A 13,535-nucleotide genomic window follows, 5' to 3' on the forward strand; every position below is an offset into this window, starting at 1 on the left:
ATTTGACACTAAGTTTGATATTAGTTATGTTTATAAACAATTATTGATACTCACAAGGTCTACTTCAATACTACCTACTGATTACTTCTTGTCAGTACAGCATCTCCTACAACAGTTGTTATTGATGTCAAACGGACAATGTATTCAAATAAAGCTAAGTTTACATGATAAGTATGTGACATCTCTGGTTTTTTATTCAAAATTTTTGACGATACAGGTGAAGTGGTAAGTAATAATCTGTTGAATTGAAAATGGATTATTTTTTTTGGGTCAAAAGCTTTTTACTTCTTCATCTTTGAACAAAAAATGTGGGGAACTTCCAAAAAAAAAAAGGATAATTTTATTATAGTAGGAAGGTACACCTAAACGAGTTTTTGTTTATTACTTGTAAAGGTAGGTACTGTAACAATTAAATCAGTTGTAATCAGTTGAATAAAAACTCTTCATAAACATTGTATGTTTCTTGGGAAAATAAATCGTTTCTATATATCTTCTTACTATATGTTGGAAATACACAACCTTTTGAGTTAATTACTTTCATACAAACATTGGATTACACGAAAATCACTTTTTTCCATACAATTTGTAGAAACGCTACATAATGTGGTTGACAATGTTTCGTGGTGCATTTCAACCATCTTCAAACAAAACGTTGAATACCAGGTGCTACATAATGTGATATATGAATGAGTATTGATAGTTACTTGAATAGAACAATATTATGATCAATGGTGTACTTCGAAGTTTCGGGATAAAAAAAGTGTCTTGATATCTTATATGAAAGTAGTTGTTTAGAAATGGATTTTTCCCAGATTGTATGTGAATGTATATGTATGTATATTCATTCCATATCTTTATGATATGATAGTTTTTAAAACGTCACCAGATGTTACATATTCATTTTCATATGCAAAATTTTATAAATTCGAAGCTACATTTGTATTTATTTTTATATTCAAAAATTATTTTATAGATCTGTAAATTTCAATTATATTGGCATCATACAGAATATATAATTGAAAAATGAGTGTAATGCGGAAATCCAGAGATAGAGCACCCGTAGGGGTTCTCGAATCATTCCTATGTACAGCGATTATTCATAATTTTGTTATGTTATGTTACATAGTTATGTTTTTTGAAATCTGACCAAATTTTGGTTTACATCAAGTCTTACATGATATTATTGGCTACAGAGACACGGATTATTCAGTTACATGTTCAGTTTGTTTATACAAATTATGCGTTTTTGCCGGTGGGTAAATTTATATTTAGTATCAGCATTGCACCCTTCGGAGCCGGGGACGCCCGCTAGTGGAGAATATTTCATCTGAAACGAAATTTTTCGAAACCATGCATTAGTCAATAGCAAAGACCCAGAATTCCTGAGACTTAACCACTTCGTTTCAAAAATAAACTGTGTATAACTTTTTTTCTCTATAAAAGCTTTACAAAATCGTAACACGTGTTTCACTACACAATAGGTTTCTCAGGCTAGATTTAATAAAAGGTCTATTTGACCTCAAAAAGTTTTCAATGTGTCACTTTTCCTGTTCGATATAAATTATACATCTGAAAGGGATATATTTTTAGGAGTGATTAATTTTTGGGAAAGAAAGTTTTTGGCTTTCTACTACTCCATCTGATACAAAAAATTGGATGAGAGAATCTTCCAAAGAAAGGAATGAAGTAATCAATTTGAAAATAAGTAATCAAGCTTATTCCGTGACATTCAAAATCGTAATTCATGAATGAAGTGTGTGTATTTTCTTTAATGTTATCCAATTTGGTACTGAAGAGCCTTAGGGCAAGTGTCTTAAGGCGAAACACGTGTATACCAGTTAGGGTGACAGTGTTCCATGTGAGTACAATTTATTACCATTCATTCAAAGTAGAACTCATGAGAATGATATCTGATTCTTATTCCTCAACAAATGTTCGATATACAAACTGAATAGAGAAAAGTATCTTCTGTATAATTCTGTGTTCATATAGAAGTATTTGTTTCGAAAGAATTTTTTCTTTCGTGTAATTCAATGTTTATATGAAAGTAGCTGTTTCAGGAGGACTTTCTTTCAGTTTGTGTCTGAAAGTTACTTCTTTGCATGATCTACACATCCATGTATAGAGTTACTTATTTTCAAATTGATTACTTCCTTTCTTTCTTTGGAAGATTCTCTCATCCATTTTTTTGTATCAGATGGAGTAGTAGAAAGTCAAAAACTTTCTTTCCCAAAAATCATACATCCTTATGCTCTTAATTTCTTTTGTAATTATAACTATTCGATCAAATCTTGTTCTGAAAACGTATTGTATAGTGAAACGCGTGTCGCGATTTCGTGAATAATTCATAGTAAAAATCAAAATAAAACTTATTGGTGGATTTTCAGTGTTGGTCAGTTCCATTCAACACTTCGTTTTTGAATATTCGAGCGGAAATGCCCCTCCACGGGGTGAAATAGATTTCCATAAAAAATAGGTAGGTTAAGCTTTTGATATTGTAACGAATTAAAGAATTAACTGTCCTAAACAAATTTATTTTTAACAATATTTCACTATTACAACTAATTTATATACAACACTTAGCAACTAACGCTTAACTTATCTTCACGGTTAGATTTCTTTATTAACCGTTCGATTCACTTTCTAGATACAGACTCCCGTGCGGGACGGGAGGCCGGCTTTATATATCGGCAACGATCACTGCAGATCTCTCTAGTCGTTTCGGCACTCATCTATAATTTTCGTGGCGGTTCGTCGATCGCATTCCTTTCGCGGTGAGTCATATGTTTGCTGGCTGAGATATCGGTCAGGGCCGGCTTCAGATTCATTACATTGCTCCCTTCATAAAGACGTTTCGCCCCGAAATGTCATCCTTGGCGTGTGTCGATACCTGCAGGACTCTCCATATCTGCACTGTGAAGTTCGGTGGAAGTAATACTCCACAGTCTTTATGATCGGTCGTGGAAGATGGTTACCACACACCAAAATCTTGATGCCGCTGGATCTGAAGTCTGAAGATCGTTTCCAACATGCTCCTCACAATTCTCCAGTCCAGCCTGTCGAACCCAGAGGCTAATTTCAGGATTGCCAAGTCTACGAGATTCTGATCGAGCATCGTGTCCTTCAGTCTAGTAAGAGTCCTCCAGACATCTTCATAGGACGGTTTGTCTTGATAATGCTTTTTGGTCACCAAGTAGAAAATGTTTCTCTGACCCTTCTTCAACTGTAGCACTCCTCCGACTTCAGGATTAAGTTCTCGTAATGTTTGGAGCCGACCAAATTTCTTGTTGAATTCCACAGCGGTACCCTTGGACATTTGGAGATCCTCTGCCGCGCAGTGAGCTAGTGCGTAATCAACTGGAACCTTGAAAAGGTCTCGTGGCTCTTCTCGAGTTACCCCATGTACGCTCTTCTGTCCGTTCGAGTATAAGGACATGAATTGCTGGAACGTCATTTCATCCTCTGGTGGTCTGAGGGCGCGAACTTGGTCGTGATTTCCAGCATAAGGAGCCAATCTATTGAAATGGACGACCCTAGGCTTTGTTCGAGGTGGCTTATGGATTTGGTAGACGAAGTCTTTCATTTTTTCATTGATTTTGTATGGACCCTCCCACGAGTTCCTCAACTTCGGTGATAAACCACAGCGTCGCTTAGGATTGTACTGCCAAACTAGGCCACCGATTTCGAATCCTCCAGCATTCGCCTTGATGTTATAGGCCTTATTCATCCTATCGCTGGCACTCCGGATGTTCAGACGGACTCGTTCATGGATGTCGTCCATTCTCTGCCGAAGCTTGCTGACATAGTCTTCTCCCGCAGTGTCTTGTTCTGGCGGCGTCCCAAATTTTAGGTCGTAAGGAAGCCGCAGCTCTCGGCCCATTATAATACTGGTAGGGGTTTGGCCGGTTGACTCGTGCACTGCCGAACGATAAGCCAGCAGGAACAAGTGGAGATATTGGTCCCAGTCTCTTCGATGGTCAGAGACTACCTTGGACAAGTGGCGGTTTATGGTCTTATTTATTCGTTTCACCATTCTATCGGACTGTGGATGTAATGCTGTGGTTCTGGTCTTTCGAATGTCCAACAGTTTACATATTTCTTGGAACAGGTTGGACTCAAAATTTCTGCCCTGGTCCGAATGCAACTCCAATGGGACACCAAATCGACATATTCATTTCTTTACCAGGACGTCAGCCACGGTAAAGGCTTCCTGGTTGGGCAGAGCATAGGCCCACTTGCTGAAGTAGTCCATGGCTACTAGGATGTATTTGTTCCCATGGTCGGACTCTGGAAACGGGCCGGCGATGTCGATGGCGATTCTTTCGAAAGGACTACCAACGTTATACTGGTGCATTGGAGCTTTCGGTCGTATCCTAGGTCCGTTACTGACAGCGCATACAGCACACTTTCTGCACCAGTCCTTGACGTTGGCTTGACAATTAACCCAGTAAAATCGTTTTCTTACTTTCTGGAGGGCCTTCGTTACTCCCAGATGTCCTCCAGTGACTCCATCATGGATTTCTTTGAGCACCTCTCGTCGTCTGCTCCTGGGTACCACTGTCTGGCGCCTTTCTTCTCCACCGTCTTCAGACTCCAACACCCGCTTCAGAACCCCGTTCTCCAAGGTAAGGGAATTCCATTGTGCCCAGTAGGACTTAACCGCTGGCGAATAACCTGCAACCTCCTGCCACGATGGTCTTTGCTTACTTTTCTTTCATGTGATGATTAAACTAAGATCTGAGTCTTCCTCCTGGTCTTCCTTGATCTTATTGTCCTTCCAGTTGTCGTCTACAGCTGTAGTTCTATAAATAGCTGCTTCCTTCTCTTCTACTCGTCGGTAGTGTGAGCAGCCATCGGGACATGGTCGTCTCCGTGACAGGGCATCTGCGTTTTTTACGGGGGCTTGCTGGATACAGGCTGACGATTGCCTCTTCTCATGGAATCTCTCTAGTTTTCTTGATTTGGTGTTGGTTCTTTGAATTCTTGGACATTTGCTACGTACATGCCCAATTTTCCCACGGTTCCAGTATCTTATTTGTTTTCTTTCAGACAAAACTCCTTTTATCACCTTTCTAAAAGTGGCCTCAATATCAGCAGAACCCTATCCATCTTCCTCCATAGTTTGAACTTTGCTCTGACCCTTGCAGGATTGTTTTACAGCCTCAAACTCCAGAGCTCTTGCCAGTGCATCCACGAGATGTTTGGGACGAGCTAGCATCAAGGCCTGACTCGTTTCTTGGTCGCGAAGTCCATCCAAGAATGCCTGAACTGCTAACCGCTCCATTACATTTTCCGGTGTAGCAGGATATGCCAGACGGACCAATCGAGCTATGTCGGCTTCAAACTCCTGTAGGGATTCCCCTGATTTCTGGCAGCGGTTTTTCAGCTGTGAATGGTAAAAGTGTTCTAGGTGTGCCTGTCCATACCGTAGCTCAAGATGCTTTTTGAGTTGGTCATAGTCTTCTTGTTCTTGGATCGTGAGGGTTTGCAAAATATTCGTTGCTTCTCCACGCAACGCCAGTGTTGATGCTACCGCCTTTTCACCTGTATTCCATCCATTTGCTCTGGCCGCAGCTCCAAATTGTTGGCGGTAATTTGCCCAAGGAATTTTTCCGTCGAACTGGGGTGGCTTCATGGAGAGTTTTCCTGGTTCAGAACTGACTTTGACATCTTTCAGTTCCGGTAACCGATTCTGCGGTGTGGGCAAAATTAACGATTTGTTAATTGTTTCCTTCATCTTGCTGATTTCTGCCTCAAATCCGCCTTTGATTTCATTGCCTAACTTTTTTTTATTTTCTTCATTTCTGCTCCGATTTCATCTTTGATCTCCCCTTTGATTTCCTCTCTGATTTTGTCTATCTCTGTCTCGATGGTTCCCATCCTTTCTTCGAGTAGACTCGCCACACTACAAAGCTCTTTCTTCAAGCCTTCCGCATTTTCTAGAAGTTCGTCCTTCAAGCTATTCGAATTCTCTAGAAATTTATCTTCCAAACTCTTCGAGTTTTGTTGAAGTTCATCTTTTAAACTCACCGAACTTTGTTGAAGTTCATCTAGTTTGCTCATTATTGAACTCAAATCACCCCCAGAAACTTCGAATAAATATGCTTCGGGATCTTCTCCTGATTCAATCAAGTTATCCCATAGTCTCTTCTGGAGTACTGATTTCTTTCCGGAATAATCTAGCTCTCTCTCTCCTCCAATTCTTGCTTCAATTCGGTGACTTTCAAGTCCACTAGGTGCACTTTCCTCGAACACATTTTGTCTCTTATTGTCTATTTTCCACAAAACTGAATACGTCCACTTATTTCAATCGAGTCCGAAACACTTATTTATTTTCACAAGTCTATTTTTCGCGGGAAAGGTCTATCAGTTTATGTTTCCGTAGTCCGGTACTGTCCAATTCATGAAACACAATGAATCACCAGTCTCTACGCGAACAAGTAAGTCTTATAGTCAATTTCACCGTAATACAAAGTGTCCACCAAGCGCTTACAAATTTATTTTAAAAATACCACTTCTGACACCAATTGTAACGAATTAAAGAATTAACTGTCTTAAACAAATTTATTTTTAACAATATTTCACTATCACAACTAATTTATATACAACACTTAGCAACTAACGCTTAATTTATCTTCACAGTTAGATTTCTTTATTAACCGTTCGATTCACTTTCTAGATACATACTCCCCCTCGGGACGGGAGGCCGGCTTTATATATCGGCAACGATCACTGCAGATCTCTCTAGTCGTTTCGGCACTCATCTATAATTTTCGTGGCTGTTCGTCGATAGCATTCCTTTCGCGGTGAGTCATGTTTGCTGGCTGAGATATCGGTCAGGGCCGGCTTCAGATTCATTACAATATTCTCCTATGATTATTTTATTCTAACGTTCTAGAGTTTAAACATTTGAATATATTTTTCAAATACTTCCGACTTATCAACCTTTTCAATAAGGGACTTTCCTTCATTTTCCTTAATTGATTCAACCTCATCTTCTGATTCCAAATTTTTCCTGCGGATGTCTTCAATTTTCTTTCCGCGTGAAGCTCAGTTTCTAGAAGTCACTTCCGGAAACTTTAAGTCATTTTTGAGTGGCCTTTTCCATGAGAAATGTACCACAATGTATTACTTACGTGATTGGGGTATCTCCTTTGCCGATCCTCGCAGTCTGGTGGAGCCCAGTGCTTTTGTCTCCTTATCGCTGCGGTGGAATGCTTTTGGTGGTCTCTCCTTTCTCTGAATGTAACTGAATCTCCAATTATTTGATATCTATTCTCGAAGGTTCATGTAATGAATTCTTTTTCACAGACAGAATTACAAGCTAATGAATTATTAACAGTTAGTCATTGTAAAAATTTCACAAACTACACCCAACGCTTTGATCTTCATAAGTATTTACATATTTCGCAAAATGTTTAGTATTTTATTCATTAAAGCGAGAGCTACTGTGATAGCGAAACATGTGATATTTTTGAAAATATGGTTTGTGAAGATCAAATCGTTAGCTGTCGTTTGTGAAATTACTATAGATCTCCATCAAGTAACGACTGAGTCAATTAGAAAATTGTCAAAATAATTTTTTAAATATGTGGCAAGTATTGTAGAACTCAATCTGAATCTACTAAAAAATATAAATAAGCAAATAGTGCAGTAACAAAGCTTCTTATCTTATTCATGGTGACATCATCAAACGTTTCAACCACTTCGATAATACATCTGTTATAGTATTTCCAATACCAATTGGAACAGCACAGAGAAGGAATTCCCGCCTCGACATAGGCGTCGGCATATTATTTTTCAGTCATAGTTTTTCAGTTACTTATTCTTACAATCATAGCAATTGATCACCCCATGAAAAATTCAACTGAATTTTTCCACCATGGGTAATTATGAAAAACTTTGAAATTTAAGGTAGTTGATTTCCGAGTCGAAAACTATAAAATACAATGAAAAAACAAATAATCACACCGAATTCTCGTCAAACATATATTTACAAAATAATAGAGGCCAACAAAATTGCTAGAAAAATCAGAATTCTTCTTCGCTATATTCAGATGAGGTGGAATCATCATTGGGTTGAATAACGATCGGATTTATGGTACTTTGCACATAATATTTGTTCTCTTCTTCCACACAGTTCTTCCACACATCACTATCACCTACTTCATTCACCACTCGCCTTATATTGTCAAGCACCACAGCATTAAAAGTCGGTGACTGATTACAAATCCGCAAGCTTTCTTTCATTGTGGCCCAAAGCATTTCAATTGGATTCAACACACAATAGTATGGAGGCAAACGTAAGTGAATATGACCACGTGTTTCACATATCGAATCAATAATATACTCTTTTTTGAAATTACGTTGTTTTATGGTCGCCAGTAATACCTTTTTCGTTGGAATCTTTTCGGGTATTTCCATGTCATTATTTCGCATGAAATGAACAATATCTGCTTTTATTGTGTTATTGTTTGGTATTGTAGCCAATAACCGAGAATGATACGAATCGTCATCCATAACAATAACCGAGTTTGGAGGAATATTCGGGAGAAGCTGCTCACTGAACCAGGTTTCGATTAAAGCCGCAGTCATCTCTTCGTGGTAATCAGCAGACGAATCTTTTATATTTTTGGCAGACAGAAGCAAAGCGTTAGGTACGAAACCACTTTCATTCCCGGCATGCAAAATCATAACACGTTTTCCCCTTGAAGGTGTGTTTAAAGCACAATACTTGGTTTCGTCTACCCAGCCATATTTGACAACATCATGGGTGTCAAACCAAGTTTCGTCGAGGTAGATTATATGTCTGATGGATTCTCGGTAGCTTTTCATTCGCCTCAAATATTCTTGTCGGAGTTGAACAATGCGTGTCGATTCCATTATGACCATCCGATTGTTCAATTTTTTATATTTGAAACTACAAGACAATAAGACACCTCGTAGAGTTTCTAAAGATTTGTCGGGATGTCGGGATGTCGGGATGTCGGGATAGTCGAGTAATTTATACCAAATCATTTCCAAGGTTGGAATCACATCTTTTGTAGCACCATCAACGTTTGCGAATTTTTCATTCCTTTGTTTTCGTTTCATTGCATGGTGAATGACATCCCCTATTTTAATGACTCGAAGAACTGTCGAAAGAGATAGTTTCATTAACTCGCATATTCTATTCACAATAGCATTCTGTGAAGTGTGACAGTTTTCCTTCTTCAACATTCATGAATATTTAAAATTACTCGCTGAACTTGAACATGTAAGTCTTTATTTTCCAATTCCGGATCCCTGTCGATTGACACAGATTCCTCACACGTAATATTATCATTTGTTTCAAAAGGTCTCCAGGAAGCCATATTGATGAAAGTACCCAAAAACACTAAAATTTTCACAAAAATCGGTTTTAAACGATGAGATTGGACCCTTTGGTGTGAAAGTTGAAAACTTCCTCTAGAGATCAATTACCCTAACACTAAACTGATATTTTTGCACTCGACGCGCGTTTCGCTAACAAGGTTAGCATCTTCAGGAGAAGCAAATTGATACTGAATCTAAAGACAAGGGTTAGCTGTTTATATACCTAAAGTTTTTTTGTCCGATGTGGACTTTGTTTGTTAAATGATTATTATCCTAATTGATTTTTCGGTAATTAACTAGTGGAACCACTACCTGCAACTTAATTTGCCCGCTCTCTAATCTATTGTTGAAAAACTAGATTTTTCAATAAGCTTTGTCAATAAGATAGTATTCTCTTGGACATCTATTGGACATCTATATATATATCTATCTATCCAATTTTGCCAGTACTCTAATGACTAAATAATAAATTAACCCTAGACCTTCTAAGCTACAGGTTTTTTTCGAGAACCAAGTACTGGCATTTCTTGTAAAATTAATAATCTAGAATGCCCCTCGTAGCAACCCAAATTACAGATTTTATGTTTTAATAACTCTTTTATCATCCCTAATCATATCCTACCGAAGGTCCCGCCGATAAAAACGTACTCCTGTATGTATATGCGAACTCAGAACCAGGCACCTGTTAATTCGAAGCGCATGTGTAAATTGTGCAGGTTAGTTTGGGAGTCCTTTTATGCGGGAGTTCGGGCAATCGACTGCGATTCGTTCAGTCCTGCAACCGACGCCGAGTCAGACGCCGAAGCGACGCCGTATTTTCTCTCGCCAGAGATCGCAGTGAGCCACGTTTTCGCGCTAGATCAGAGCCAGAGTGATCCCTTAAATAATTCGTCGTGTCCCTTTTCGACTATCCTCGAGCGATATCCTTCTTTCGGAGATTGACATTAATTTTGGATTTTCAGTTAGATCATCGAAGCTTATAGCCGTTACGAACTTCTAAATATACCAGGAACTTCGAATACGAAATAGTTTTAAAATAGAATCTCGGCAAGTCGAAACTTTTCGAATAAAAGTAAAATACAGACATTCGTAGCAAAACCAAGGAAGTAGACGCCGTTAAAACAAGTTTCGCACATAAAACAATAATGTGAATGGGACCGGAGTTGGGATCACGTGGGTTAAATGTGGAAAAATTTCGACTCGATATAAATCGCAGCAAGAGTGTAGTTGATCCCTAAAAACTTTCGAGATGGAAGTTTTCAGAAGTCTGGTTTTCATCTTCATTTCAGCCGGCTCCTTCATATTTTCAGGTAATGATTAACTGCGGAAATGATTTATGGAACGATATATATTTTCCATGATTTCTTAATAGAAGAAAATGAACCACAAATAATTTGTACACCAACTAGTCATCTTCTGATATTTGAAAAATGAACAAACATTTGTTTTTCAAGTGCTGAAGTTGTAACCGAAACAAGTTGAATTTCAGAAAACACTGTGAATTTTAATGAAATTGTCTATACTTGAAATGATAAATGACCGACTACGCCAAACCTTAGATTAACTTAGCATACCAACGAAAGAATTTAACTTGAAATTGAAATTTTTTAAACATACTTATTATTTTCGGTTGGTAAACTGTTTCCGTTTTATTCGTGAAATAAACAAAACGAACATTTTTCGTTGAATATGAATATTTCTTTAGATATAGAGACCTTTATATTTTTAGGAGTGACTTATTTTTTTGGGATATAAAGTTTTTGGCTTTCTACTACTCCACCTGAAAGTAACTTCTTTGCATGATCTACACATCCATGTATAGAGTCACTTATTTTGAAATTGATTACTTCCTTCCTTTCTTAGGAAGATTCCCACATTTTTTGTATCGAGATGGAGTAGTAGAAAGCCAAAAACTTTATTTCCCAAATGAATATTTCATCTTCTTCTAAAAAAAACATTTTGGAACACTTTCCAGTACCTGTAGTAGTTTGGTTTACTAGGAAACTACCGAAATATTTTTTGATTTGAAAGAATCCGAAAATCGTCATAGCAAATCGGCATGAAATCATTGTTTATAATACATGTCAAAATAAATAACCGAAATTGAATCGTTTTGTTGAGTACTGATGACGCTCCGAATTTAGTTACTTGTGGAAAATATGGCGGTATGAGCACTCCTGATATAAAAACCGACCTATTCCATAAAATATTGTAGAATTGAATTTTTTGTAACTTTGTTCAAGATAATGAGTAGAAATTAGTAATCAGTAATAGTAATGACACTATAGGGCAAAATAATCCTCTAATATTTTAATAAAGTAAAACTACGCGCGCTTGACTTGGAGAGTAAGCTGGCGATTGCGTGACGATATCATTACGAAAAGTGTGATCGGGCGAGGCGAACGGAAGTTGAGAGGGAGGTATAAGTTAGTGAAGATAAAAAGAGAGAGAGTTATGTTCCGTATATTACTGTAGGGGCAAGAGAGAGAGAAAGGTGCGAGCACACATTTACTGTCGAGTAGGCTCTGAAGAATTAGGAGAAAACTATCGTACGTTGCCACTAATGTTAATTTCGCGTCCGAAGGTGGACATCTCTTGTAAACTTTCTACAAGATAAATTAGAACTACAAATCAATAATAACCGAAATGAGCCTATCACAAGACATGGAACAAGAATCGATGTAGTTTTCTCTAGATATCTTTCTAATTTTCATTCGTAAACGTATGCATACTATTTCTCATATCATAAACTTATTGTCTAGTTCTAACAATCAACCACAGTAATAACTGAATATTAGTGAAGTTTTTTCCCAACACCAAACCGCTATTTTAACACCTCGACACGTGTTTCGATTACCAAGTAATCATCTTCAGTAATATTCATTACTACACCAAAGGTTCTAAACAGTGCATCACAAGTACACAGTAATTACTTATGCATCCGATAATGAAAATAAAAAACCGATTCAAAATTGTTGATTTATCAATGAAAACCCTTTATGAATTCAAATATCAAAAATCAAAACTCTGCTCTACTTTGCCAAGCTTTCGCTTCTAATGGGAAGCTTCTTCAGGGCCTATAATTAATTGAGTTGTGTATTTGTTTGCCCTCCGATTTGCTACTTGTTATGTATTTAATTTGTGTATCCAAACTGGGAAACACAAAATCGAAATACTTGATTTGGAAATTCTGAATTTGCATATATGGGGACTACCTCAGGCACACGTGGAATGGGAGAAAATATTTTTCATACCAAAACTGAACCAAAATCATTTCATTTTTGTAAATTTGGAATATACAATACCTACTTTTAGGTTCATTTTAGACTCCTTCATTACCCCATTCAATAATTTTTGCTCGTCTTTTTAAGTGAATATTCTATGAGTACCTTAGTGGCTCACGGTGAAATCAAAACAGATTTTCAAGAAATACTCTTTGAGTATGGGATAAATCTAAAACTAAATTTTAGATTCTTTTTGGTCTCAGTTTCCCACACCTCTTCGATCTGCTGTGTTGGTTTTCAAACGGTTACATATTTGAATAAAAAATCAAGAATCGAGTATAAGGGGAATCGAAGTCAAATATTCTTATTGAATTTTTATTTCTTCCACAATTGAAGAATAATACCAAAAAATTATTTGAGCTTCCACCGTGTGCATCTGAAGTAGTCGCCCAAATAATCAAATCAAACGGGGGTCAAAAAATTGTTCAAGAAGACGACGAAAAAACTTGAACTAAACCGAAAATCATTGTGAGTTCGGAATTTCTAAAAACTGGATGACTTCTATTTAATTCTGCCTGCTTGATGGCAGAACCACCTTCACATTCAGGTTTGTACTTTTTGGAACAGGGCTTTTCAGTCTAGCACCACCGATGAGACCTTGGCGAGTCGAAACAGCGTACACAAGTACTTTCAATTCACGGTGTTCGATCTGTTGATATCTAAATTAGAACCGGGGTAAATTTTCTAGAAAGTTTCCAGATAATTTTCTCAATAACTTACAGCATCAAGTCCATAAAAGGAATCTCTGGCATCATCAATTACTGAATTATTAGTGATCTAAATCAATGCAGCAATCCTTACTTAAAAGTTGACACAATATAAACTATTTTCTTCAAATGAAATATGCTGTAGGTACAGTGAAACGGAAAAACTTCCGGAAAAAGTAATTTTACCAGC

General features: G+C 37.4%; 1 protein-coding gene across 11 annotated transcripts in view; it reads left to right on the forward strand.

Annotated features, from left to right (window-relative positions):
• Positions 1–10,104: 10,104 nt before the first annotated feature.
• The window catches only part of nrm (neuromusculin), a 1,033,009-nt gene continuing 1,029,578 nt past the window's right edge, over positions 10,105–13,535 (forward strand). For 4 of the 11 annotated variants that reach the window (XM_074171841.1, XM_074171842.1, XM_074171844.1 and 1 more), the window contains exon 1: positions 10,106–10,664. In XM_074171841.1, coding sequence (XP_074027942.1) covers positions 10,604–10,664 — 61 coding nt within the window. In that variant the 5' untranslated portion in view covers positions 10,106–10,603. Of the gene's footprint in view, positions 10,665–13,535 lie in introns of all 11 variants that reach the window. The other 7 variants (XM_074171837.1, XM_074171836.1, XM_074171839.1 and 4 more) reach the window with 4 other exon arrangements.

The sequence above is a fragment of the Leptinotarsa decemlineata genome, unplaced genomic scaffold (genome assembly GCF_025532065.1).
Source record: "Leptinotarsa decemlineata unplaced genomic scaffold, Ldec_3_MD MMD2_tig00000035_RagTag_RagTag, whole genome shotgun sequence".
NCBI classification, from domain to species: Eukaryota; Metazoa; Arthropoda; class Insecta; order Coleoptera; family Chrysomelidae; genus Leptinotarsa; species Leptinotarsa decemlineata.